This window comes from Notothenia coriiceps, unplaced genomic scaffold (assembly GCF_000735185.1).
Source record: "Notothenia coriiceps isolate Sejong01 unplaced genomic scaffold, NC01 NC01_scaffold00008957, whole genome shotgun sequence".
In the NCBI taxonomy this organism is placed as follows: domain Eukaryota; kingdom Metazoa; phylum Chordata; class Actinopteri; order Perciformes; family Nototheniidae; genus Notothenia; species Notothenia coriiceps.
The window spans coordinates 493604-521104 of record NW_011341658.1 but is presented as its reverse complement, the minus strand read 5'-3'; the positions used below and the strand labels follow the sequence as shown (position 1 = coordinate 521104).

Here is a 27501-nt window from a genome sequence, read left to right as displayed (position 1 = left end):
AAAAATTCTGGCAGTTTTCCAATTCATTTGTTGGTGCACTGCTATTGATGCGTTTGGCCATATCTCCAAAACATTGCTCCATAGCAGTAGTAGTGGTGGTCATACAACGCCATATGGTTCCCTTATTTTCAGTGAGTGCTTTAAATGAGGAATGGTTTCACATACAGCGAAGTCAGCCCATTATAGTCTGATACATGAGTATGTGAAAGTGTGATCAGTTGATGATTCGCTCAACATTATGCTCCAAAGAACAACACCGAAAGACAAACCCAGACAGTCATTATGATTTTATATATCTTTTATTGTCTTTTTAAATCATTGCATCAGCCTAAAGAAAGAACCGTACAGATTAAAGAGTACCTGTCTGAGGACAAACACAACTCTGAAGCAAGCTGTACACGAGAGAGAAAGAAGGATGTCCCATCTGAATTGAGACAGTCCAACGGAGGGAGGATAACACAAGAGAAGAGAAGAAGAATAACCATCTTATCGTGCATAGGGGTTGGGCACACCTCAACCAATAGGCATCTACTGGCTGAAACAACAGTGCTCCCTCTGAGTTCAATTGCACTTTGGTGTAAAGTAGCTTTATCTGACTGCCCCATTGTTTATCGTTTTTTAAAGAAATAGACATCATTGCTAACAATGCATGAACAGCCTTGTATCTGATGCAGAGGAAGTGACATTAGGCAACTTGTTGGGCAACATGGTGGAGCAAAGCAGACCAGACGGTATTAGTGTAAAACAATGTGGATACATGTTTAAATTGTTGCCGCTCTGTAATGTTGCCCAGGTTGTTTCCAAATGAATCACAGCCAATCTCGTTTCCAACATTCAGAGTCTTGATATGAACTACTGTACACCAGGGAAGAATCAGATTAATAAAACAAAATGGCTACCCTTCAGTTCAAAATCAAGACGGATGATATGACAAGTTAGGAAAAAGGCAGAGAAAGTGGAAATGAAAGTGCAGTGGTTGATGGCATCCTCATTTTCAATGGAAACAAACAAGCTGAGACTAAAGTGGGTACATTTGGTCTTAAAATGTGTTAGCAAATGATTTAGATCCGAGTATCATTTACTTTGTAGTGCAACATCATCTTGATAGTTCATTTCAAAATATGCTAAAACTGTACCCATGCATTACGCACAACATGTGGATCACCCCATATCCATTCTTTGCAGTCTTGCTGATTATTTTATGTAATCTATACTTCTATAAACAGCAAATATGAGACAGTGTGTCAAATGAGGGTTCAGTCCAGCACATACAAGGCTCAGTGTAATGTGATGTAGTCAGCAGGTAAAGAATGACTGATGATGACTTTGTATTATGAACACATGAATCTTGTTATTTTGAAATTGAGGGAGCACTGTTGTCATGAGTCAAAAAAAGAGAGTAACAAACCAAAACAGAAACAGAACAAGCAGTCATAACATTTTCAAGTTTAAAACGACAGAGGAAATAAAGAAATATAAATCAATCTATCACAGCCACTTTGAGGGACAGACAGATTGATTCTCAAACGCATACTTACTATTTGGTTAATTACATAATGTAAACATTTGTTTTTTTCGTTTTTTTCTGTACGGAGGAAAAAATTCAAGCTAGCTTATTTTTGTCTTTATAGGCTCTGTAAGGTTATCATTAACAGATATAAACAAAACAAACAAACAAAAAAAAAGAACCAACACTTGGACAAACAATTGGCTTTTTTAAAAAGCCAAATAAAAAACATATACTCAGGCACCATAAAAGAACACTTTCTAATGCCATCATAGTTCCATGTACAAAGGTCTGCGTAAAGGAGTGATCACAAACTGTACCTTTTAACTCAGTTTTTTTTTGCTTTCAGCGACCGCAGAGATCCACCGAGGGACGATACAGTGGTAAGATGGTTCACTCTGTTACAGCTTCAGTGTCTGTGGTGGATCTCTGTGGCAGCAAACTATTGTAAGTGTATCTTTTGTGGTGCAACGTTAACACTCAATCTACTCACAAAACCAGAATCTTCTAAAAAGACACAAAAGATTCTCATGTTCAAAAAAACAAAACAAATCTCTATTATTTAATAAAATGCAAAGCAGCCAAGACCAAGCTCTGTAAATATGAATGTACATGTACATGAGCTTGCTTCTTCCTCTGAACGCACCTGATAATCATGCTTAATAGATTTCCTGTATGTCGGTCAGCTGTGAGCACAGTTTGTTGCGAATCACGATGAAGCTCACTGCAGCTGATTAGTAAAAATGTGTTTCAATAACTGCAGGAGTACGAAGCAACCGCGCAAAGAGCGAGTCAAAAGACCGCGTTCACATCAAAGCCTCTCTCCGATTCGTTTCAAGCACAGTCCGAATCAGAATTCAACCATCCAAAAATATAGATATCTAAGTATATATTTCAAAATATTTATTCTCTAGTAATTCTCTCATTCTTAAAACCTTAATAGACACCAAATGTGTGTTTCTTTGTAGTCAGTGAAAGATGTGCTCTGTGTGTGAGGCCATTTCAAGAAATATCATTTACAGTGTACCAAAGCGGATGAAAAAATATTTAACCCCTTGAATGATCATTTGTCATATAGAAAAAAATGTTTTTCAACAAGCTCGGACATAAATGCATATATTTTTTAGACGAGCAGGATGAAAGCTTTGAGTTTCAGAGTAACGTCCGCCAAAAGTGGGCTTAAAGTCTCAACTGGAAGTCAAAGCACAATAAAGAGTTCCTCTCCTGCCCTCTCACTGCCTGACCAGGTGTCATTGCTACTAAAGTTGCATTGCTTCTAGCTTTCAATAATCTGTGATTAACATGGCAAATATGGCAGATAAAAGTGTTTTTCCTGTACTGCAAAAAAGTTCATCTTAACAAGTGATGCAGGAAGCCATTCAGCTTCCAAACCGCATGTTTCTTCATGAAACTAAATATATTAACCCGACTGTTTGGTAAGTGGATTATGTGGTTTATCGAAACCTTGGAAAGGATTGATATCTCAAAATCTAAACGATCTGCATGTTTAGATATCACTATTGGTAAGTGAACACATGTATTTCTGTGATTTGGTTGAAGTTACCTTTTAGGAAAATGTTCTGTCTTGTTAAGTTGGACAATTATGCTGTGTGAACACAAATTGCATAATGAGCCATCAGCTCCGTTTGTTTGAAAGTATTAGAGTTTATACAGTCCATATAGTAATACTAACTCTATAATGAAAACATTGCAATCAGTCAAAAAGCATCAGAATTACATGACAGCTGTTGACCGCCAAAACAACATAAGCATATACTGTACACTGTATACTCCGATATCATAAAGAAAACTGTCGATCATTCCCGATATACTGTACGGAGGAGAGACCATAAAACTATCAACTAAAAACACTATTGACAACTGAGCTTCACCACTGTCTGTGAGTTTATGGTTGTTGGGCGTCAGACACACTAGTTTGAGTGTGTGGAACTGAGAAAAAAAGTGCAGTCACAAAAGTGTTGGTCCAACAAACTGGATAATGGATGTGTCAGCAGTGGCGGGTGACTCAACCAGATTGCCTGTTCGCAAAGGAACTGACTCTTTATATAAAACACTGAGAAATGCTGCATGCATTAACTTGAGAGCTTATCAGATGAGCTTCAAACTGGGCTGGGCCCTGGATGTGGAAGGTTCACATTTCTATCTTATCTGAGACTTCTCAAAAAATATACCAGACAAATAGAAAACACACCAAAGAAATCTAGCTTTGGTGCACAGTGAGAGAGAACCAAGCTACTGTACAGCCCCCACCATAGAAAGAAGGAATATGTAACAACTATAGATGTAACAACAAAGAGGCACAACTAAAATCTAGAACATGCTCAGATTTGCTCTAACACACAATCTCACACTATGCTCATTATTTTACCTTTTAGAATTTGGTAAATGGCAAAAGAGTGAGCATGGGGGCACAGCATATGGTGGTGGTGGCACCGTCTTTGTAGAGAGACGCTCCGATGACGAGGAGGAGAAGACGAGCTCATCACAATGACTTAAAGGCACTTCTAATCTTTCTAACTCACACGTGTTTATAGCCCTCAGAAGCACAGCCGTCACCTCTAGTTTCATTCTTGGGATTTACTACTTGCCAAGAACTGTGCAAATTGATTCGTCCTGACCGAAATCAAAAATGACGTCTCGATTCAAAACTTCTCAGGCTGAGTTAGGGTTCATTTGAAAGTGTGATTGGTCTGTTTGGAAAAACCTGAAAATGTGTGAAACAGAAATGAAACTATGCCGAAAAGCATTGAGTTTGTCAGAAGCTAAGGTCTTCAGATGAAACGTACATAATTATATTTCTTGAGAGGAAGAGTAGATAATATCTCAATTCGGTTTCAATCCCTCCTTAACAAAAAAGTGAAAAAATGCCAAATGTGCAACCTTTAAAAACAGTGCACTTCTTTTCTCTAAAAGCTTCTATTGCCCACAACGTCTGACTCTCCTATACTTTTCTACAAAAATACTTGTTTCTTTTTTTGGCAATCTGAGTCTACATGTAAGAAATGTAAGAGATTATTAATTTTCATTAATTCTCAAGATATCAGCTTTGTAAATCAAACCTAAAAAAGGGGCATCATGTGACGCCTCATTTTCCCAACAACAATTGAGTAATCCTGCCTCTAAATAAATGAACTGTGCTTCGAAAGTGACAGAGTACAACGATGGTACAATCTTTATGAGTGAACCGGGAGAAATTCCCCATCACAGCCCAGGATCGAGGGAGGGAACGAATGGCAGAAGTTATTATCTACATGTGACTGTTGTGCATAGTACTACCACACATCATACTGTACTTGCACTACAGAAAGTACAATTAAGCACTGGTGCCAAGTGAAGAAAGAAAAACAACAACCCAAATGAAGGACTCCATGCATACTATACTATAATCTCTCAGACCGAAGAGGCCATGCTGAATGGCAAAAGGACCAGTTACTTGTTTTCTTGCTACATGAAAAGACATCCTTCATTTGGCTCACATTAGCTGGATACTGTGCATCCTTAAACTGAATCTAAGAGCATAGCGAATATTCTGAAAACACAAAAGAATCACAGCGATAAAACTGTGTAGTGTCAGATACACTGACTGTATGTCTGCGATATACTTTACATGACTTATATTACTGCTTTTTTTTTCTTTTTTTTGTACATCAAATGTTCTACAGCTCTGTGAGTCAAGCTTGTGATAAGTGAACAGTCGAGCGCGGGAAGGAAGGAAGTACCGTGAGTAAATCTGCATTTAAAAACAATAATAAACATCTGCGAGGACATAGTACCGCTAAACAGTCTAATCTACCTAGAGACAAGGCAAATACAGTACCGAAGATACAATAATCACATAGATAGATGCTCTGCAAGTGTCTTTAGCATAAAGAAGCCAGACACAGAGGAGAAGCACTAACAGTTATGCCTTAAGTCAATGGCTACAGGTGCTACAGTATATACGAAGATGAAAAAGGAAGGAAGAAATAAAGAGACGTGTGATGCTGGATTACTCCCACAATTTCCCTTTAAAAAGGAAACCTGAATCATGTGGTGAAACTACATTTATCAATGTACCTCTCCATTTAGTGTATTGTGATTACCTTTCTATATTCACAACACACCAAATAATGTACCATGCGTTCCTAAGCCGCCATACAGCATTTACTGTACGTTGTACCTCGTCAATTCAAAAGGAGGCCCACTGAGAGTGCAACGAGCCAAAGCAGTTGGAAATAGAGATCATTTCATAAAAAATATACCTATATACGAGTATTATTTTTAAAGCTGTAGCTGTCGACAGCCGCTCAACCCCTCCTTCCTTCTTTCAACCTCGACGTGCCCCCTTGTTATAGTCACACAGGCTTGTGGTCATTCAAAGCTATTACTATGGCACTTACGCAAGCTTTAAATTGAATCAATCTTTTTAAAACCCATACAAAACATCAACCCAGGCAATTTCTCTCGCTTTCCCTCCCTCACCCCCCTCGGCTCCAGTGACTCAAGCCCCTGGTCCGTGGTTTTTCAGCCTGTACATGTAGGTGTGAAGCGAGCAGCCCGCTTCAGCCCAGCCAGCCCTCTCAGCGGACGACAGCTCAGGCGTTTGTCGACGGAGAGTTTGCAGGCAGTCTGGGGATGACAGATCGGGCCTTTGTCTAAGGACAGTTATCACGTGTTCAAGGCAAAAAAAACAAAAGTGCCTTCTGTAAATCATTCCTCCATCTGGTTTCCCCCTCCTCTTCCCCATGATCTTGAAAACAACATTGTTGTGTGCTTATTTTTGTCTTCTTCTTCGAACACATCTTGACTGTTTTTTTCTCCGTACCGAAGGTGTTTTCTTGATAAACTCTCACACTTTCTTGTTTTTTCATTACTGTACAGATAAGGCTGGCTAACTCTCCTAAAGTTCAAACTCACTGCGTCAGCCGGGCTAACTGTACAGTGCTCTGATACTGGTAGTACTGTGCTTATTTTGAAGCCATGCTGTCAGCAAGGAGTGCTCTTTGCTGGGGTTGGTGTGGGAAAATAAGCACCAGCTTCCAGCCCAAAAAGGATGAATTTGAAATCATGGCTGTCGAGTCTTTTTTCTCTTAAACATGAACAAGCGTTGTTTGGAGGATTCTTTTTTTCCAACGCATACAAGTGAAAATGTTGTTTCCCCCCCTGGCCGGTGTCTTACACTGCTGGTTGATCATTCATCTGGGGTGCTGGTTCTGGTTCTGAGAGCGGGCCAGGACTGGGTAGGCCAGGTTTACATTCAGCTGGTCGTTGTGCTGGACCAAGGAGACGTTCTTGTAGTGGAGCACCAGGTCTCTGAGGGACGAGTACAGATTGTAGGGCTCGGCGAATCCATAACCGGTGGCCGTCTTGTAGATGACGCAGTGCTTGGCGTCACCCTCCACACTGGAGAGAAGGACAGACATCAAATGTTAATTATGGGAAAATATATACATGACTCTTTCACAGCAGATATTTTGACTGGCTGTAGAAGAGAAAATATGTCACATATGTCATTAATAACACTAAAAACTCAAAGCCCTCGTTAGTGAAATGTGTCTCGACTGTGCCTTTCCTGCTACAAGTCCAAATATCTGCCGTGCTAAAAGCCCATTAAAGAAGTCATTTGTCTTGAAGCAAACGTAAATCTGCAATAACTTATTAGAGCCATGGCGGACATAGTGATCCTAGATGTTTTCCATTTGATCAGTCGGTCAAATTTGCATTAATACTGTCTGCGACCACTGTAAAGTTTAAAATGTCACATAGTATTTATATAACAATTGCTCAGTTAACAGTTCTATCCTTTTTAGTGACCCAAAAACAGCAAACAGAACACCGTATAATAAAAAGAAAATAAACAAGCAAAAATAAATACAAAACAATATAATTATAAAACAGTAGACATGGGGTGTTTCCTGTTCACAAAAGCACGATCAAACAACGGATGGTCGTCTCTGTAAAATATATTGCTTCCACAGCAAGCTTTATATCTTTTCCATTTTCATTAGTTTTAGCTTCCCAAATCAAATTCAATGGGCTTATTCAATAGTATTTAAATAGTTAAGAAATATTCCGATATCATTTGCATACATTTGGTCAGTTATTTTAGTAGATCAAAAAAAAGATCATCACAGTGAAAACTAGAAAAGAATGACTAAACTTACACAACAGAGCAGGCGTAGGAGCCCTTCTGTGATTGGCTCTCACGGATGAGGAAGGTCCCGTCACATTTGCCTCTCAGCATCTCCTCAGCCTCGGTGCGTTTGATGTCACCCACATACCAGGTGCACTCCTCGTGGTGCGGTGAACCCTCGTCCTCCTCCAGCGAGTAGGACCTGGAAATAAGGCAGCAGATACTTTAGTCACACGTTATATCGTCAGCAAATCATGAAGCTTCAGCAACTCTCTAAATGACAGGTGGAGATACAGAAGCGCCAGGACATCACAGCACACGTCTCTGAGGCTTTACAGCATGTCTGAACACTCACTCATCAGCGTCGTTCTTTATGCCCAGCCATTCGTTGATCTTCTTCTGCCTTGTCCCCTTCTGAGTCAGCCATCTGCAAAGCCAGGGCACCACAGATGTAATGCTGATCTATCACACTCAAGATATAAGGATAATAATTGAGTGTATGTATTTGAACTTTAATGTATTCTCACATTAAATACTGGTCTCGGATTTTGCGGAGCTGCATGAGATCGGGCTTGAGGCTGTTCATCTTCTTGTCGATCTCCCTGTTGTCAGAGACCTGCTCCTTCAGGTCCTGCTCCAGCTTACACTTGCTGTCGTGGATCTCCTTCACACGAGACTTCAAACGCTCCGAGTTGCTCTGGATCCTGGTTTGAGAGAATAGCGATAAATAGGTTTTAAAATGTTAAACAAAAAAAACGAATACATTCCAATTTAGCAGCTTAGTTCCCCTTTATAGTTCAGTAAAACAAATGGTATTCATGCTCTGCATCTGCCTGCTTTAAACGTATGCCAACTTTCTTTCGAAGGTGAATTCATCAAGGATACACAGAAACACAAGCACATAAATATGAATTTACTTCTGAATCTCTTTTTCGTTGCCCTCGCGCTGGAACCGCTCCAAAGACTCTCTGCTGTAGCGCTCCTGAGTCTCACACTGCTCCTCAAAGATCTTGATGGTCTCATTGAAGGCCTCGATGGCAGTGCGCTTCATCTGCAGCTCCTGAGGGAGACAGGGACAGAGGAACAGACTGTGAAGACCCATTGATCCTGATCTGCTGATATACATTAGGCCATTTTAGCTTCATGTATTTCAACTTTGAGACAGTGAAGCTTATGTTGTTCTGAAGGTTGGATACATTGTTTCTCACACTGCACAAGTTAAGAGCACAGCACTTAGATGCATAATGACCTTATGAAGACTTCAATATCTAAATTCACATGTTCACTGTATACTGTAGATGTATCTCTTACTAATTTAGAACTTCATGTAAATACATTCGTTATTCACATTTTTACTTTCTCAGTGCACATTCGCTTTTCTCCTAATATATTCTGACTATTTTAATTAAAAAAAACTGTTTAAACTTCATGTTTTTGTAACTCAGATTAAATATATAATCTACATGTACATTGTAATTTTCTATTATTACTGCATTTGCTATAAATGGCTTTAAACACATTTCCAATGTAGAATAATTGTTGTTTTATCTTTTGGATATATTGTATCTGTGTTCAAGATATCTAAATGATACACATATGTCTGAGCAGTTTATGAAGAATTCAAATCTGGATAAAAATAGATTTGATGCCACTGCAGCGTGTTGAACCTGTACCTGCGAGGTGCGGGTGTACTCCTCGTACAGAGAGTCGTACTCGCGGCTCTTGTCCTGGTACTGCTCGTGATAGACCTTCAGCTGCTCCCCCACCTCCTCGATACTGTTCTCCTTCACCAGCTGAGCCGAGCAAAATGCAGATGAGAGCAAAATCATCACTTTGAGAACTGCTTTGGTTATTCATAAAAAGAAGAAGATCAAGGGTTTCTAAATCAAAGCAGACTTGCAGAGGGATGCTGCTCGTAGTTGAATTTAATTTGACAAAGTCACCAACCTGTTGGTATTTGGAGACAGGGAACAGCAGCCTGGTGTCCAGCTTGGCATTGTATTGGGCCAGGGACTCGTGGTGGTAGTGATTGATGAGCTCCACTACTGTGAGGAAGGTGAGAGGCTCCGAGAAGCCGTACATGCCGTCTCTGTGGTAAATCTTGATCAGCTTGTTGTTTCCCCCTTTCCTGCAGGGGGAGACAGGAGCCATGTGAGGGGAAGGAGGGAAATAAAAGCACATATAGCACATGCTGACTGAACTTTCAGAAGTAAGACTGTTTTTTCCATTGAAAGTAACACTTTTGTATTTCTATAGCTACGATTCAACTGATTCAGATGTGGTTAAAACTGGTTTAGGAGACAGTAGCGTTGCTTTACCTGAGGGTGAGCGTGTACTCGCCCTCCAGTTTGCTAGAAGCATCTCGGACCAGGAAGGTGCCATCTGGAGTGTCTCGCAGCTTCTCGTTCACCTCCTCTCTGCAAACATCGTGACATGCAGTATTTACTTCATTAACACAAGCTGAAATAACATTTCCACAATCATAAAATAAGATATATTGATGTATGGAACCTGTTTTACAATGTCCAGCATACATTTGGTCTGGTATCAATTACATTTTTCCTCCAATACTTTGAATAAATGCAAACTTAGTATTGACTCTTATCAAATTCACCAGTATCAGATATTTATTTTAATAATTTACCTTGAGATTTCCCCCCAGTACCACTCAGCATCGTTCAGCAGGCTGCTCATGTCTGTCATGGCTGATGGCGCAACTTTTGACTTGAGTGGCTTTGCTGGAAGAACTGGAAACAGACACAGACACACACACACACAGGAATCATTTTATATTAAAGGAAAGGATCCCACAGGCACTTAAAGCTGCTAAAGATCTGCCTATATATGCACAAATTACTTTTAGGAAGTATAACAGAAATACCTTGTATTGTATCCAAGCATGTCTTTGTGCTATACTAAGATAGAAGATTCACCTAAGACATATTTCTACCAGTTTTACTAAAGGGAATGTACCTGGAGGAGTGAGATCTTGCTCTGAAGTTCTCTCGATCAGCAGCCTCTCCACAACGAGGGCAGGAAACTCTTCATTCGCTGACAACCTGCACAACAACCCATCGAGGGACAGTGTAAAAAAAACCTCCCCATTTGACACATTTTTGATATTCAAACTCAACATTTGCTGAATTCACTAAATATTTACCCAATTTCAATATGTTTTTGTATCAAATTTATATCAAGCAAAACTTGCCAGGGGGTGGAAGGTTCTGTGCGTATCAGCAGCGGTCCGAAGACCTTCCCCAGAGTGTGTGTGTCCAGACCGTTGCTGGCCTGCGCCTGGGTGACCTTGGCCAGGTGTGTGAGGAGGTACTGCAGCGTGAGGCGGTGGTGGAGGGGCACTGAGGTGGAGCTCTCCAGGACCAGGCTCACCTCTCTGTCCAGGCTTCCAGCGACCGCACCATCTGGAGGGAAATAAAGGTATTAATGATGTATACATGAAATACTGTAAACATCAGGTTTAATATATAAAAGAATCTCAGAAGATGATACATTGAAGTGGTTAAAAGTTCAACTTAATGTCAAGGCCTACCTGCTGACTGCTGCAGGAGCTGCTGCTGCTGCAGTGTGACGGCAGTTTGAAGGTGAGGGTACACACAGGCGGGGATGACGGGGGACGGGAGGTCTCTCAGGTAGTTCAGGACGCACTCAGACAGGTATCCCACATCTCTCTGACACATCTCAGTCTCTGGAGCGCAAAGACACATACAAAGACATTTAGGGACAAGTTATGAAAAACCCACCAAATTCAATAAATCAACCATAAAGTAAACCTCAATCTGCTAAATGTATTCTGCTGTAAGATACCCTGCTGATGAAATGCATTGCTCAAAAACAAAGAAAGCTTCCCATGTATATTCATGAAAGTAATCAATGATACCTCTGTAGTATGAAATGTACAGCTTAACTGATCAAATGTGATTTTGGATCACACTGGTTTTTGGATTTGAGCGTTGAAGTAATAAAGTAGGTCATGGTAATTTTTTTACTTAAACAATTATGACCAGGAAGCATGCTGATAAATGTAACTTATCAGTGCTCAGAAGTGAGCATGTAAGCAACTATAAAACAGTTTGTAAATGATCTCAAAACTAAATTTGGCAATTATGACACAATTAAGAAATATCTACAATAAATGATATAATCCGATATATTGATTTATTTCTGATGCAATGTAAATACAAATAAAGTTAATTAAGAAAACTATTTTTTTTAAAAACAGAACTAAATGAAAATGTAAAAGTATGACTCGAACCAACTCACCAGAGCTCAGGCTGTATATTGGGCTGTCTGCACCTGAGGAAAAATCTGTCCTGTATAATGTCTGGCAGTCCAGACCTGAAAAAAGACAAAAGGACCAGTTAAATAAAGGTCTGAACAGACAGACAGACAATCTCAAAGAATATACAGTGAAGTACAGAAAACAGAACACAGTTAGGCAGAGAGAAGCTCAAAGAAGAGGAATCATGAGCAGCGATAGCACTAGTCTGATGTAGTGGATGACTCTATATCTGCCTGACTTGAAGTATATCATCTACTGCTATGTAAAAGCAATGTTAAGCCATGTTATGCAACACCCAATATCAATACTGACATTTATCACCAGCTGGATAATGTTAGTGAATAAGCAACAACTTGTACGTGACAAAGCACATTGCCAGATGTTTGCTATGGAAATACTCCGCACAAAGTGTCAGCTGTTTGTTGTTTTCCTTCCAGCCTCACATCGAAACAAAAAGGAGGTGATCAATCAAATGTGGAAGATTTAGTCAAACATTTCCCACAAGTTATATTAACCAGAGCAGAGCCAACACATGTTGGTTCTTTTCTTGGAGGAACATTTGTGATTCATTTAGTCACTCTGAATTCCAGACATCATGAAATCATCAAGACATGTTTTAAAGCACATTGGAAAGCACATACATGTAATCTATTCCAATTTAAGATAAGGGAAACTTAAGTGAACAAATCGTTGATTTTCTTTATGTTTCAGTCAACATACGAGAGTAATCCATCCAGTTATAATACCCCCTTAGACATCATTTAACTGTGAATGACTGCATTTCCCTTTGGGTCCCAGGCTTAACAAACATTTAGGAACAGAGGGTCTAGACAGATGCATCTTGCAATTCCTTGAGACTGACCAGTTTCTCAGGTAGGTGTGAAAACCCCATCATGCAGTCACAGTGGGAAGTATTTCAATATTATTTTATTTACATTCAGACGACAGACCTTCTGTTGCCTTTCAAGTAGATATTAATATTTAAATATTTTATCAAGGCCTAGCATGAGAACAATTTCAGTGAATCTCCAGCATCGAAAGCCAGGAGAATCACATGAAAATGTTTTGACTATCTATCTTATTATAGAAATTATTGTATATGTATGTATACATGTAAATGTAGTAGGAAAAACTTGCATAATGATTTAAAGGACAATCATTGATCAAGTAAGGGGTGGGAATTAATAAGCAGTTGCTTCCTCTTGCTCCCTTTCGGACACATATGATTTATTATTATTATTAATATGAAGACTTTTTTTGTTGAATATATACCGTAAATATTATCATGAATGTGGATAAATTCTGTATTTTAACATACGGTATTCTGTTTTTCACATTTCTTATTTGTTATTTTTTTAATCTGTTCGAAATAAAGATTGAAATGAAATCTCTAACTTATCCGTTTGTTTTTAACTAAAGAGTGCCCCATTCCAAACAAGCTAATTCTGTATAACTGAGTACGTAGAGTGTTCACAAAGGAAAGTGACATTACATTTAAATATATTTGAAAAAGGAACACTGCTGCTGGTGTACATGGTTGTACGAATTTAGAGAAGCTATTCACAAATGCAAACCGTTTTGATTAATTGCAAATGCTGCTCCGACAGCTGCAAAAAATGTGGGAAGTTGAGATAATCATTATAACTTGAGAAATACATGTTACTCCCCTCGTTCATCTATCAGTGTATAACTTCATTCTAAAATGGGGACACGTAATGCATTAGTTTCTGTATAAAGTTGGATACTATGTGTGGATTATTTTCGCTCTTGCAAACCTAATACACCATAAAGATTAATAATGTGGAATAGGGATACAGGTTAAGTGAACATTAAATGTGCATAGGTGTAGCGCCGGAACAAGTTGTTTAATCAATAAGTAAATACCCAAAATAATTAATTCTGATGTCTGGGAGTGTTGGTTGGAGAAAAATGCTAATTTAAAGACGTTACATTGGGCTCTGACATTTTGATGTTTTTTTCCATTTAAGGATTTACATGACACAATCTGTAGTTGCAGCGCCTTTGTGCGTGAGTGTGTGTAATTTGGATGTGTGTGTGTGCGTGTGTGTGTTTGAGAGAGAGACAAATAAAGACAGAAAAAAAGAAAAAAGCTGTGAATGGAGTCCCACTGAGCGCTATTTGTTAATAACATAGTGTGAATCAGCCCCACTGTGCAGGTCTCTCAGCGAGGCCTCACAGAACTGCTCTGACTTTTTACATTCATCTTCAATGTATGAAATCTGAATGCAGTCACTAACCAACCGAGGAGCTGTACTGCAAGTGTGCATGAACATGTGTGTGCATTTCTACATCTGTGACTGCCTGACTGGATCCACATGCCTATGCGTCTACACTTGTGCAAATGCTGGCATGAAAGCAAGATGGCAGATGGCGGGAGGGAGACAGTCGCACGTAGACGGAAAGACGGGGAGGCGAGACAGACGAACACGTTGGCCGGTTGACATGGAGATACCTCTCTTCTCTATGGCTTGGATCAGGCTGGCGAGGGCTGTTGGGGCCGTCTCTGGCGGTGTGAACTGCTCGCTCAGGTCCAGCAAAGAAACAGCTGAAACAACACCACAAATCACTGTTACACTTCTGGCACAAAGCCCCTGAAAGACCGCGGGGGGCTGCACCACTGACATGGGCACAGTTAACTAGGAGCAGTTGGAGATATAGAGTGTGCATAATGTTGAGAGAACATATAACATTTGTGAGGAAGACAATAAAAAAAATGATGAGGTGGATTTTAGTATCCATTTCGCAAGAAGAACACCTGTTTTGCAATGAAGCGCAGCAGCAGTCAGTGCAGTGTGTTGCTTTCGTTTGGAAAGTATTCAAATAAAAAAAAAAACTCCCAAAGCTAACACAAACACTTGAACGCATGTGATGCATCTTTCTGTGTGAATTTATAGTCTGGAAGTCTAGCTGATGAGAAATATGATATGAAAACCAGAACTATTTAGTAAATGTACAAAAGAATGAAAAGAGGCTTTACACAGAGGAGGACTGCTGATGGCGAGCAAAAACTTTATCTACTTTACAACTCCCCATAGACCAAATCAAACATCTTTTCAGTCCGAGAGAAAGAGAAAAGGAGAAAGCAAGAGGGAAAAAAAGAGAGATCCCATTTCCCTCCCTCCCTACCCTCTCTTTTTTCCCCTTTTCTTCTCTCCCCTCTCGCTTTCTCTCCTCCCCCTCCGCTCTGTCCTGCTCGGTGTTTCGCCTTAGCTCTTTGCGTGAGTGGAGCACAATAAAGGATTTAATCAAAACTCCTGAACAAGCAAAAGCCCTATGGCAGTGTGCCAGGCCCGGCCCGGCCCAGACAGGCAGGCAGGCAGCGCCTCCTATTCGGCCCCAGAGCGGGCCTGTGGGGTGGGGGAGGTTTGGGTGAGGGGTGGGGGTGACGCTGGGAGCAGGGAGGGCCTGGCCTGGCCGGGGCTTGGCAGTAGGCTCCTGTTCCTGGCACGGCTGGGCTAAACCGCTGCTGATTATTAATTTGGGGAGTTCAGACAAGAAACACAGCGTCAGCACATTCCGTTCCCCTCTCTCTCTCTCACTCTGGTTCTTGTTCTCAGTTTCTCCGAAGGTCTCTCTCCCTCTCGCTCCCTCTCTTCGTCCTTTGCTCTTTTGCATTCTTGCGCTTGCTGGACTTTCTCTTTTGCTCCTTCTTTAGATTTGTCTCCCTTTTGCTTGAGTTCTAAGACAATCTCCCTCTTTTCTTTCTGCGTCTCTCTCCGTCTCCATGCCTGCCGGTTAAACACAGAAACTTTTCCTGACGGAGCGAAATCACAGACCCCTGCCTCTTCCTTATCCATGTTGGCCATTTTGGCTGGTGGGACTCCCTTCTCTCATCATCTCCTCAGATTGTCTCTTTGGGGTTCAGTACAGTTTTCACAATTTAGCACAAAGTGTCAACCCAAATTAAAGTTTGTTTTTGCCTTGCAAAACAACTCATGATGAATACTGATCTGACCCCCCTATCCACAGGACAACAGAGTGTAGTGTTTTACACAGAGATGTGCTACAGTTTAAAACAAAGTCATGTTGAACGTGCACACAGCCATATCTTCCCCTTTCAGTCTTCTCCCTGATTTGATTTTCAGAAAACAGAATTGCATTAAAGCAACTAAACTGGCCATGTTTGTGGTGGCATGAGAAGATGAAATAAATCTTTAAAAAAAGTCAGGTTTCAGTAGTGGCTCCATGGGTTTTAAGGCTTTTTAGGCACCATTACACAAAATGTTTATCTGTAACACAATACCACAGGATTAAACTCAATCTAGCAGATCCTAGCCTTTAGTAACCCATTCATGTTACTGAGTAATCTGCCACAAGTGTGAGCTTTGATGATTGCACTGTTTCACCAAAGTTGTGCATGATCCCACTTTTCCTGGGCAACCCTGTACCTTTTCTGCTGCTGCCCCCAGTGTCTGCAACCCTGTAGTACTAACCAGTGGCGTAACAAGGTTGTGATTGGCCCCGGTGCAAATATTGTTTTGCATCCAGCCTCTCCTCCTGGCTGGCTGGAGAAGAAGGTTGCACAGCCACGGATACAGCTTCACTTGTGGAGCTAGATGGCAATGATGTTGGTGAGGCAGGTGAGCTATCGTTAGCCTCCGGCTCCGGCTGCACGTCAACATTGCTAACGTTAGCGCTCGATTTCGAGGACAATGTATGACAAAAAAAACAGTCTAATTTTGTCAGTTTAGCTGTTACATCTCCTTGTTCTCTCTTGTCCTTTCTCTTTTGAGCGCTGCTCTTGTGCTTTGGTTTGCTGTACATTATAAATGCAAGCTATTACATTTTTTATAATGCTACCGAACTTGCTGCTGCAGCTACAGTACATTACAGGTTGATTAAACGGTTCGCTCGTCACGCAAGGTATCACATGACAAGAAAGGGAACAAGGTCATTGGACAGACAAATTACAAATTCATTTAGGTTGCTTGGTTACTTTGAAGACTGCGTGAACCAGTCAATGCCATTGGGGCCCCCCCAAAAAAAAATTTTTTTTTTTACATTTTTATTCTTTTTTTTGTTTTTCATGGGCCCCTTGCCGACTCTGGGCCCCGGTGCGTTGCACCATCGATAGTTACGCCACTGGTACTAACGTAGATGTGTCCCTGAAATGAATGAGCTAGCTGTGCTTTTAATGCAGTGAAGTCTGAACGAGTCCTAAGAGGTAGCTGACAAGGGCTCGCAACATCTGCCTTCTCTCCTGACAGACAAGAAATATCTGTCATGTAAATATAAACTAAAATAACGTGCTATCAAAAATGTGTACACATGTTAAGCTCCTCCTTTGCACACAGCTCCCATCGACACCTCTCGTAGACCAACAGAAAGGTTTATATTAATCCAAGTTTGTGAAAACAGTAGAAACACATATGAGAAAATATCAACAGGTCAATTATATTTAACTGCAAATAGATTTTGGCACATAAAGGTTATTTCACGCTTCATAAACGTACACAAGGTACTACTGAGAAAAATCAAACACTTTGGACAAATTCCTTTTTTAAATTGCTTAGTTTGATGCTTTCATTTAAAATACGAAGGCATGGAATAAGTGAACACCATCTACATTATAATGTATTGTCATAATTACTGACGCAACTAAATGCAAATGTTATGGCTTTAGAAAGCAGAATGTATTTGTTATACAGTACAGACGTGCAAAGGCCAATCTTCATGGAGCCGTTATGCCGTTGGGTTTAGGCAGGATGCAGGCAATAAAACGTGGAAATCAAATAAAAACAGGGAAATAAGTACAAATATAGGCTATAAAACCACAAAATGAATGCTCTCCAACAGTTTGGGAGGGGAGTAGGAAGAACATTTTGATTGCCATATTTTCCCCGAGAGGAAAGAACTTTCTCACCCCTACAGGCAAACAAACATAAACACTTTATTTCACAGTATATTTCTATTCACTCGAAAAGGGAAAAAAAATGATTAAACTTTGACTTTCGTGCAAAGAGAGAATCGTTTTTTTTTCTTCTCGTTTCGTGCCAAAAGCAGCTGAAGCCCTGCAGTCTTCTCAGGGTTTTGGAAAGGTATGGAAAAAGAGTGAAAGACAGAAAGAGAGATAAAGTAACAGCAACTTGTTAGTCAATTAGAACCACTTCCTTGGCAGACTGCACCCTGGGAGACAGGCCTATGACTTGACATGCCATGAGACGTAGCCAATGGGAGAAAAGGAGAAATAAGGAGCGAGGGAGATACAGAGAAAAAAAGCATGGCAGAGTGGAGTTTGGCACTCTTGCCTCTTAACAAGTAAGTCAGAGTGAATTTGAGGCCATATAGGTCGAGCTTATGTAAGCATTGGTTGGAAGAGACTTTTACTGGCTAGATCTCATGACTGCTGGTTTTCTTCAGAGATGCTTTGATAAAGTCAAACCGAGTCATTCAACATCATCTGTGCTAGTGAGAACATCTATAATTGGTTTTGTTTGATGTTATCTATACATAAAGCTGATGGTGAGATGAATGTTGCAGATCCTGTCTTTGTGTGTTTGCACAGCACACTGGATGAAGCAGAGCTATGTGAAGCTAAATATGTTCTCTGCATCTCCTGCATCAGTATGCTTATGTAACACATAGCTGGCTCTGCTGCATTCTCCCTCTCAGAGGTCTGTCACAAACCAAAGCTTTTCCAAATGCAGATACAGCATGAAATCATTCACAGGATTTCACTGCTCGTATTAAAACTCGGCCATTTCTTTACAAGTTCAAAACTCCCGATGCTTACTATAAAAAACTAAATCCAATGTTTATCATTGGACCCTGTCACCTTTTAGGCTATCTGTGATTTAAATCAACCCCTGCCAGTCACAGCTACATATTACCACGAAAAAAAGAAAAATATTACTACTGATCTGTAGACAAAAAGATAATGAGAAATAAGAAATTAAAACATGCGTTAATAAAGTAATAAATTCAGTTTTCACCTTATCCAGGGATAACCAAATTCACTGGTTCAAGTCACTGGCTTGATAAATCCATTTATACTTTACCAAATAAAAATGAAAAAATATGACTGAATTTAAGGCCTATTTCCCATGTCTATTCTTTGTCTTCATCTACATTTCAAAGTACCGTAAGTAATACATAATGGGAAATTCATTGAATCATGTCTTGAGATCACGTGAATTAATCAATGTTGAGCAACTTCTGGAATAATACACTTTTGAAGACAAATTCATTTATTTTTAATCGGCAATTTGCTGCAGTAACACAAGCCTAATTCAGTTTACTAAAAGCGTTTGATGCTGGATCCTTAACAAACAGAATACATGTAGTATTTCAATCTCCACAGAAACAGACCTCCAAATGTTTCCGTGTCCTCCAAATACACAAACTTAGGCCAAATCAAAACACTTTTATCAACAAATGAGGTTTAACATTTGCTTAAACATTTTCAAACCATGTCGGTTACTCCAAGCATGTGTTTCTAATGCGCCGTGGTGACAAGGCCAGTTGGTGTCTGGCTCACGGCTGGTGTGTAGCAGTGTGTAGCTGCTGGTCAGGTTTCACTGCTACATGTCCTCGCTGCATCCCAACTATGTAGACAGGCAGTGCGTTGTGAGCGGGCACACCACCCATTCCTCTGTCACAACACGCTTCACAGCTACACGTGTACGAGTGAGCCCCTGCAAACATGTCAGACAGGTGATCTCCGCACAACGCTGGATCTGGTTTTATACCCCTGTGGGCTCTGCTGAGAAGAAATACTTTATAATGCCATGCAAATGCTAATGTATTGCTACCCGATTTCACTTTACATATAGAAGTTTGTGTGGCGCTTTGTGTTGTGAAGTAAAAGGGTTTTTTCTGCTGTGTTGCCCTATTTCTTTGAATTGAGTGGACGATGGTTGTGTTCATGTAAAATATGAGTTTAAATCTGTGCTGTGCATGTGTTGGCTATTTGCAGTTGTGTAAAGTAACAAAGTACATTTACACAAGTACTTTACTTAAGTACAATATTGAGGGACTTGTACTTTACTTGAGTATTTAAATGTAAACTGTTAACATTCAGGTAAATGTGTTACCAATTTGTGTTTGTGATTTGTTGTGCATGGCTGGAGCCAATAGCGAACCAGGTTAAAGTTCAATGACGGGTATAAATAAAGCCACGCCCTCCAATGGGAGTGTCCACTGTCTCGGATGCTTCGTTATTCCTCCGCTTATTTGGATGCTAAACAGCAATGAACGTAAAGCTTACTCTGCTGACATAAACGTTGTACTTCTTCCCACTACAAGTCAGGAGGTCAATATTTTACTTTTACTCCACTACATGTTATATCTTTAGTTACTTTGAAAATGTTGATTAATGATGTGAAATATTATCAACTCTTAAGTAAGACTTGAGTACATTCACAAGCTGCCCTGCAGTATACAAATAATTCAAATGAGCTTCACCTTTACCAGCTTTGATAAACACATGAATGCATCAATAATTATAATCAAAACTTATATATTATTAGGAAATGGGCAAGTCTGGGTAATGAGTACTTTTACTTACATTTAAGTATATTTTGATGCTGATACTTTTACTTGAGTAACATTTTTAATGCAGGACTTTTACTCGTAACAGAGTATTCCTACACTGTGGTACTTCTACTTTTACTTAAGTACAAGATCTGAGTACTTCCCCCACCCGTGCTTTTTGGTAAATGTTTGATGAAGCTTCTGATTGTATTAACAGGTACATTGCCATCTAGGACTGTGTGACAAAATAGCATTGAGTCCAACTGGAGTCAGTGTTACATGACTCTCCACAGTCTAAAAGTAATGGGACCAGTGTGCTTCTAACAAAGTGCTTGTCAGATTGTTGAACACCGTCTGAACACCCCTCCCCCACGCCTTTCCAGTGTTGGAGTAAGGCCAGCTGCACCCAACAATTTCTGTAACTTTCCAAAAGCGTCAATCCAACATTCATGCCCACTTCTCGCAGCGACTGAGCAGATATGATAAAGTAGGCAGGACTTTAACTTATCGCTTAAACCCTTTTTTTAATTCTTCACATAACTTCTGCAGTCATTTTGTGCAACATCATGAATGCCTTAGAGGAGACGTGGTCAAATTGGGCACACTGTTTTTTTTTTTTTAAACCCCACCTTCAAGCGTAGCTATTTTGAACAGCTATAAACACCTTTGCCTTTAGACACGGTCAGTCTATACTTTCAACTCAGTGAAGCATGGACATATATATAATGCTGAGTTGGAGATTTTGCCCACAGACGAAAAATACAGACTCTCTGAGAATAATTTGGTTCATAGTCTACCTCACATTAGTACCATTATTTTAATCTAAAAGCACCAAACAGGAAACTTGATTTTACTTCTCTCCTACAATGAGCAACTGTACGGAATATACTTTACTCAGTTTGTGGTTTTGTGAAAGCCATTCATCTTTTAGTAAGACAACTTTACGCCTAAACGAGTTCTCAGTTACTGCTCTGGCACTAAAGAAGGATTTTCTATAACCCTGCAAATGTAACATGCTACATTTACTGAACTGCAGGAGGAAAATGCAAGAGTCAGAAGAGAAACCAAATACAGCTCGTTCTAATATTTGCAGTTGGATAGGGTGGCCTTGGCTTACAATGTAGCCCTCTTCTCCCTCTCCTTCCAGCCTCTCCTTATCTTTCCCATTCACTTTCTCCTCTCTCTCGACTCCCCTCCCTTCATGGGTTCTTTGAAAGTGTTTTCCTGGTAAGGCACAGGGAGCGGAGAGTGAGTTGAGGCCTCTCCTTTCTGAGAACTAGCCCCGCTAACATGGTTTATAGCTGCCCAGAGACAGTATCAGACATGTATGTGAATCAGGGAGGGAGGCTGCAAAAGAGGGGGAGAAAGAGAGGGGAGGGAGGGAGTAAGAAGGGAGGAGTTTGCAAACATGCCAAGCCATGGTTCACTTCAGCAGGCAGTTAAAGTGAGGCCAGGGAGAGGAGAGACAGAAAGGAGAGGAAAAGAAAAAAGAAAAACTCTCTCTGGGTTTGTAGAATTATTTCTGCTGCAAGTTGAGAAACGTTTCCCTCCGTATCTGGGGAATAAAACTGATTTATACTCATCATTTGTCTCAAGAAAAATACTTGGCCTACTTACTAAAAGTTGTACTGACGCTAAATGTGCACAACAGAGATGGATGAGTTTTAGTTAACCAGCCAACAGTACTATAACTAGTCGTTTGATGCAGAAACACTACTGTTCTATTTTAAAACAAGGCTAAAAAGAACCACAAAAAGAAATAAAATATGAACTACTTTAAAACAGTTATGTGGATTTAATTTTTAAGCATACAACAATTCATAAAAGCTCTTGTATGTTTGTGAGTGATGCATCATCAGGTCAAGGGCCCTTTTCGTATTGCTGTTCGTCTCTGACAAATATTAACAATAATATGCCATCATCAGCCAACCCTTCTTCCTGTTTCAGAAACAAGAAAAGCTTAGCCATTTGCATCTTTTGACCAACTTTTCATTTTGACTGCTACTGCTGAAAAACATTGGTTTGTTTGCACTAAAGTAGACGGGTCGTTGTCGACTTTCCGCAAATGAGAAACCCGTTTTCCTTAATCTGGGTAGGAGATTTATAAACCCAGTTAGCAGAACGATTTCAGCAATAGAAACCTAATCTTTTGGCAACAGTACTCTTAACTGGGTGTCCAATGAGAGTTTTACATGCATGTATTTGCATGACAAAGACCTGAGACGGAGAGAGTGCTGCAGTAGAAGCAATGTGGAGGGAAGTTAATATCAATTGTAGTTCTATTTAAAATAATTCAATCCAAATGTTTGAATTAAACTGAAACTTAAATAAACAACTCCATATAAGCAATGTTGCACAGCAGGAATATGTCCTAACCAAGCCAGTCACTTAAGTAAGTCAAAATGCACTGACTAGGGAAAGAAAACAACTAGCTTTTGGACGCCGTGGTGGCTCACCTGAGGGGACGCCCTTTCCCGCTACGCGGACAGACGTTGTGATTTAACCTGTAACTTGGTAAACCTTCCCAACCACCAGCCCCGATATCAAATGATAAAATCCCTGTGAATAGTAAATGGGCCACACTAACAATAGCTCTATTCACACAACACCCAGGGCCTCGGCTCCTTCTGGGAGATGAAGATGATTTTTGTAAAAATTGGACTTGACCATTTCTAATCTACAATATACTTCCTTTAGCCACTGCCCCCCCCCGCTCAGGGTTTCACTTTCTGCTGCCCGACTGGTTTGTTTCACTGTCCGTCAAACCCCGAGGATACTGTTGTTCCTCCTCACCTGCATCCACAGGACAAAGTTATGGCCTGTGCTTACTCACTAAAATATCCCTTTACTTTTAGTTTGTATTATATTGTAGGCACTCATGTGAAAAGAAAACCGGATACATTAACTTTTAAGTAAATCTATTACTGAGAAATGAGTTCAATTGAATGAGGCCCAGTGTACTGTGTCGACGGGATGAATAGCCGAGTGGCTCAACCAGAGGTAATTCAGAGTTCACAGCCTACGTGCTCAGAGTGGTACTTAGCCCATCCGTCATAAAAATGAAAAGGCGAATTACAGAGGATACAGCTTTTTGACAGAGGATGGTTTTATATGCACAATTATACAAACACTTTTTTATTCATCTTTTGGCCTCCTCTGGCATCCCATACAAGGAAGCAATAAATTAACTAGCTGAAGCCAAAAGCAAGGGAGTGCTAATGAGGAGAAAAATGATGGAAATCTTGGGAGCGTAGAAGAATGTTGGAAACAAACCAAAGTTTTAACTTGAAGTGGAGCTTGCTAAATTCAGCCAATCCGAGCCAACAGAATGTTTGAGTTGGACACTGTCGCAGCTCAAAGCAATGCATTATGAATAAATATCCGAAGTGCATATTTTCCCAAAGTCACAGGAGTGAAGAGAGGTGTAAAAGAACGGAGCACGTATCTCCAAGTAGAACATTTGACATTGTATTTCCTGAGATGTTATATAACTATTGGCACATCAAACGTTGGTTAACAAGGTGTTGCCAAAAAAATCTCTCATATCTCAAACTTGGCCATTACACAGTTGAAAACAGTACAGCCCCTCCTGCCTGTGTGATCTTTTAGTAGAGTAGAGGGTCAATAACAAGTCACAGCGGAGGAGAGCCAGGCATTTTTGTGCAGATAAGCCCAGATGCAGTTTGGAGCCCGGGACACATGTTAATGTTGAATGTAAAGAGGGCCACACAGATGGACAGAATCAATGGCAGACCTGTACAGGAGAGTCTAGTAAGCAGATGGATTAGCCCTTTATTATTCAACAGAGTTTGGCTAGCTGCGCTTCCAAAGAGGTAAGGCTTATGACGTGTTTAAGTATAGATTAGAGGTTCAGCTCGAGGTCACTGCCAAATGTGAGAGACCTATCAAAACTCCCAGGGTGGTTGACCAGCAACAAACATTAACAGCACCAATTATCTAACAGCCAATAGCTGATCTGGCCCTGTACTAACAACGCTGTCAAAAACACTACCTGCAATTGTTTTGATTTATTCTTAAAAGAAGATAATTAAAAAAATAATACAATAAAATAAAAAGATGATTCACAAATGGTGCTATCATTTATCTTCAACTGTTATTTTTAGCCTTTCCATTTTGATTATTTCTGCACACCAACAAACCAATAAGATAAAAGTAAACATGTTGGTCATGTCTTTTAACTTTCGATACCAATATAAAAAATAGAACTTGCATACAGAAGGTTTCACAACAAATATTCACAATAAATGCATCTAAAAATGTGTGAAAGGGAAGGTTTGAAATCCAACTTGCACCACACTGTACACAACTGTGCTTTGCTGATCTTGCAAAGGTAATTATCTCCAACGCTATGTATGACATTGCAACACTTCAAATTTAAAATGGTATCATGCTTGGTAGCAAGGTGAAAATGTAAAATATAAAAACTCTTACCTTGAGACGACTCTGGTCTTGGAGCAACAGGGAGGGGTCGCTGGAACCTGGGTTGACTGAATGGGAGCGCCATCTTCACGAGGCCTACGTACTCGACATACGTCCCGGGGAAGTCGCCTCTCTGCTTGGTGCGCTCGTTGTAGCCCAGCAGCCAGCCCAGGCGCTCGGGATGCTCCACGCAGCCCTCCTGGTAGTTCTCCATGGACAGCAGCGAGGCCCTGCTGACCGTCAGGACATCCCCCGGCTGCAGGTCCAAGTCCTCCTCCTGGTCCTTGGTGAAGGCGTAGAGGGCAAGGTACTGAAAACCTTCCGTCGCCATTTTGTCCGGGAAGCAAAAATCAAAATGGCCACTGAATTAGGATTATATGGTGCAGCCGGAATACCAACCAATGACGCTGCGACGACAGAGTTCGGCTCTACAAAAATCCTCCTCTGAAACCAAAAAGGCTGGTGAGTAACTAACTCTTGGTGGGTCGGGGGGGATGATGGGAGGAGGGGGAGTCACCCGAAGCTTAGAAGCATTTTTTAAAAAGTCAATATGGTGGCGTTCTGCTGCTGCTGTGTCTGCGGGGGCAGCAGCTTCAGACCTGACCGGTGTTGGTGGACACTTTCCTCAGCTTGATGCCCCGGTTGAGCCAGATGATGGAGCAGAGGGAGCGCCTTGGCAACATGCTCTTTCAAGCAGCCAAAAGCTGCTGGCTGGCTACTAGTGGAGCAGTCGGGTAAAATATTTTGCCAGTCGAAGGCCCAGCGTCGTTGGCTCTCCGCGGTCGGATGAAGTGGTCTGACTGAAGGACGAGTGGGAAGGTCTTTAATCCTCTTCGGTTCTCTCACGCTCCCACATGTTCTGGACACGGATTATGACCGACCTGCGTGACATAAAAAACCCAAAAATTAAAAAAGGGAAAAAAGGAAATAATTATTTTAAATTACAGAAAACAATCCGGAAAACTGCAAATTATTACCAATGAATGTTGTTTCTATTCGATAAATAGCCGTTAGTAAAGCGGCGCATATCTATGTGAAACGAAGCTTAAAGCGGGGCATGAAAATGGCGATCTGCGGCACTTGTGCAGTCTTCGGTTAGGACAGAGAGATGGGATGATGCTGCTGCGTCATGACCAACAGCAGACAGGGTCCCTGGACGGGAGCCTCCAATCCCTCCACTCTACATGCACACACCCACAGCCATCACATAATCCACAGGAACATCAAGTTTCACTGTGAAATAGGCGTCCCGTCAACTTATTAGCAGCATCCAAATTCAAGCAAAAAAGGCGAAGAATTTTTTTTCGCAGAACGAACATGCAGGAGAAGCTGAGCTTCATGGCTGTAGGGCAACCAGAGGTTTCTGAAACATGCAGAACCCTTCACAACAGTTGCCTCACTGTAGAAAAGAAAAAAGGCAGCTCTGTGTTGCCTCAAATATTTTCGGCTCCACTCTGTCAAAATAGCTAAATCATAGCGTCCGAATGGACAGTCAGCTGAGACACAAAAACCTTGCACAATAGCAGAAAATACCACTTAAAAGGAAATGTTTCCGTGCAGAATATCACACTCCTTCGTATTGAATGTGTCATAGTTTAATATCCATATATGCACAGCAAAAACGGCATTCATGGACCCATAATGAATATTGTCTGATAATAGATGATCGAGGCCCAATAAAATGCAAAAGTCCGCAAATATTACCAGCAACATAACAGATACGATTTGATCAGAATAAAAAGGTTCCAATAAACAAAATCCATCAAACTCATCAGACACTGATCAGAATTTACGTATTTGAATGCCTTAAGTATAATATCCAAAGCAACACATGGAAGTATAATGTTTGTCTTTAGGCTGACCAAATTTGAGCTACAAAGTTCAACAATTCAAAATGGCAACTATACAAAGAGATGAGACGGGGAGCGAAGATGAGAGATCAGGGTTTCCAGATTAAGTACATCTGTGATCTGTGGACCAAGCGAGGACAGCAGTCCTGTTAACCTCTTAGGACGAGATGAAAGGGGGTCGGCGAGGAGATGGAGCAGTTGGAGAGGGACGGGTAGAGATAGTGGAGGGAAGTTCTTGTATGGCAGGAGTAAGGAGCTATATGGGGCAATTTCCCAAAACATCAGAATCAAAATAGGCCTGGTTTGCGAGGCCCGATGTTGTGCAATCATTTTTATTAGCGTTCCTGAGTGGAAAATGTTTCGAGTGATGCATGCAGACGCTTAAATAAAATCTACGGAGAACATAAAAAATAAACCTTAACCTCGAAATTGCATCTTTGAATACCAAAGTGCATGCTTCCAAACATTAGTCTAGATTATCCCCTCTCCCAACACGATATTCTGAAGTCGAACGTACGTACACTGCAAACCTTTGTGTGCAACATCATCATCTTTTTAAAAAAAGAGTTACCGTGGATGCGGCAGAGTGCAACACTCACCCCACTTTTGGTTCAGAGAGAAGCCGGACAGGCTCAGGCAGATTCTCGGTCCAACATCCTCCGAGCCGAGAAGCAAGAGGTGCCAGGCGAGACACGTGGCACTGGCATACCCAACCACAGCCCGCAATCCTCACACCACCATAACCCCCCCCCAACCCTAAACTCCCCCTCCTTCCTCTCTC

At 40.8% G+C, this 27501-nt stretch overlaps 1 protein-coding gene across 3 annotated transcripts in view; it reads right to left on the bottom strand.

The window, feature by feature from the left end:
• Window positions 1-280: 280 nt before the first annotated feature.
• Window positions 281-27501, bottom strand: part of pik3r2 (phosphoinositide-3-kinase, regulatory subunit 2 (beta)) — a 32532-nt gene continuing 5311 nt past the window's right edge. For 2 of the 3 annotated variants that reach the window (XM_010770433.1, XM_010770434.1), the window contains exons 2-16: window positions 24883-25751; window positions 14411-14503; window positions 11919-11993; window positions 11188-11343; window positions 10849-11059; window positions 10614-10699; window positions 10285-10387; window positions 9959-10057; window positions 9588-9768; window positions 9314-9433; window positions 8558-8700; window positions 8168-8344; window positions 7996-8067; window positions 7672-7842; window positions 281-6910 (exon numbers count right to left, since the gene is read on the bottom strand). In XM_010770433.1, coding sequence (XP_010768735.1) covers window positions 6703-6910; window positions 7672-7842; window positions 7996-8067; window positions 8168-8344; window positions 8558-8700; window positions 9314-9433; window positions 9588-9768; window positions 9959-10057; window positions 10285-10387; window positions 10614-10699; window positions 10849-11059; window positions 11188-11343; window positions 11919-11993; window positions 14411-14503; window positions 24883-25201 — 2214 coding nt within the window. In that variant the 5' untranslated portion in view covers window positions 25202-25751 and the 3' untranslated portion in view covers window positions 281-6702. Of the gene's footprint in view, window positions 6911-7671; window positions 7843-7995; window positions 8068-8167; window positions 8345-8557; window positions 8701-9313; window positions 9434-9587; window positions 9769-9958; window positions 10058-10284; window positions 10388-10613; window positions 10700-10848; window positions 11060-11187; window positions 11344-11918; window positions 11994-14410; window positions 14504-24882; window positions 25752-27319; window positions 27427-27501 lie in introns of those variants that run through there. The other variant, XM_010770435.1, reaches the window with a different exon arrangement.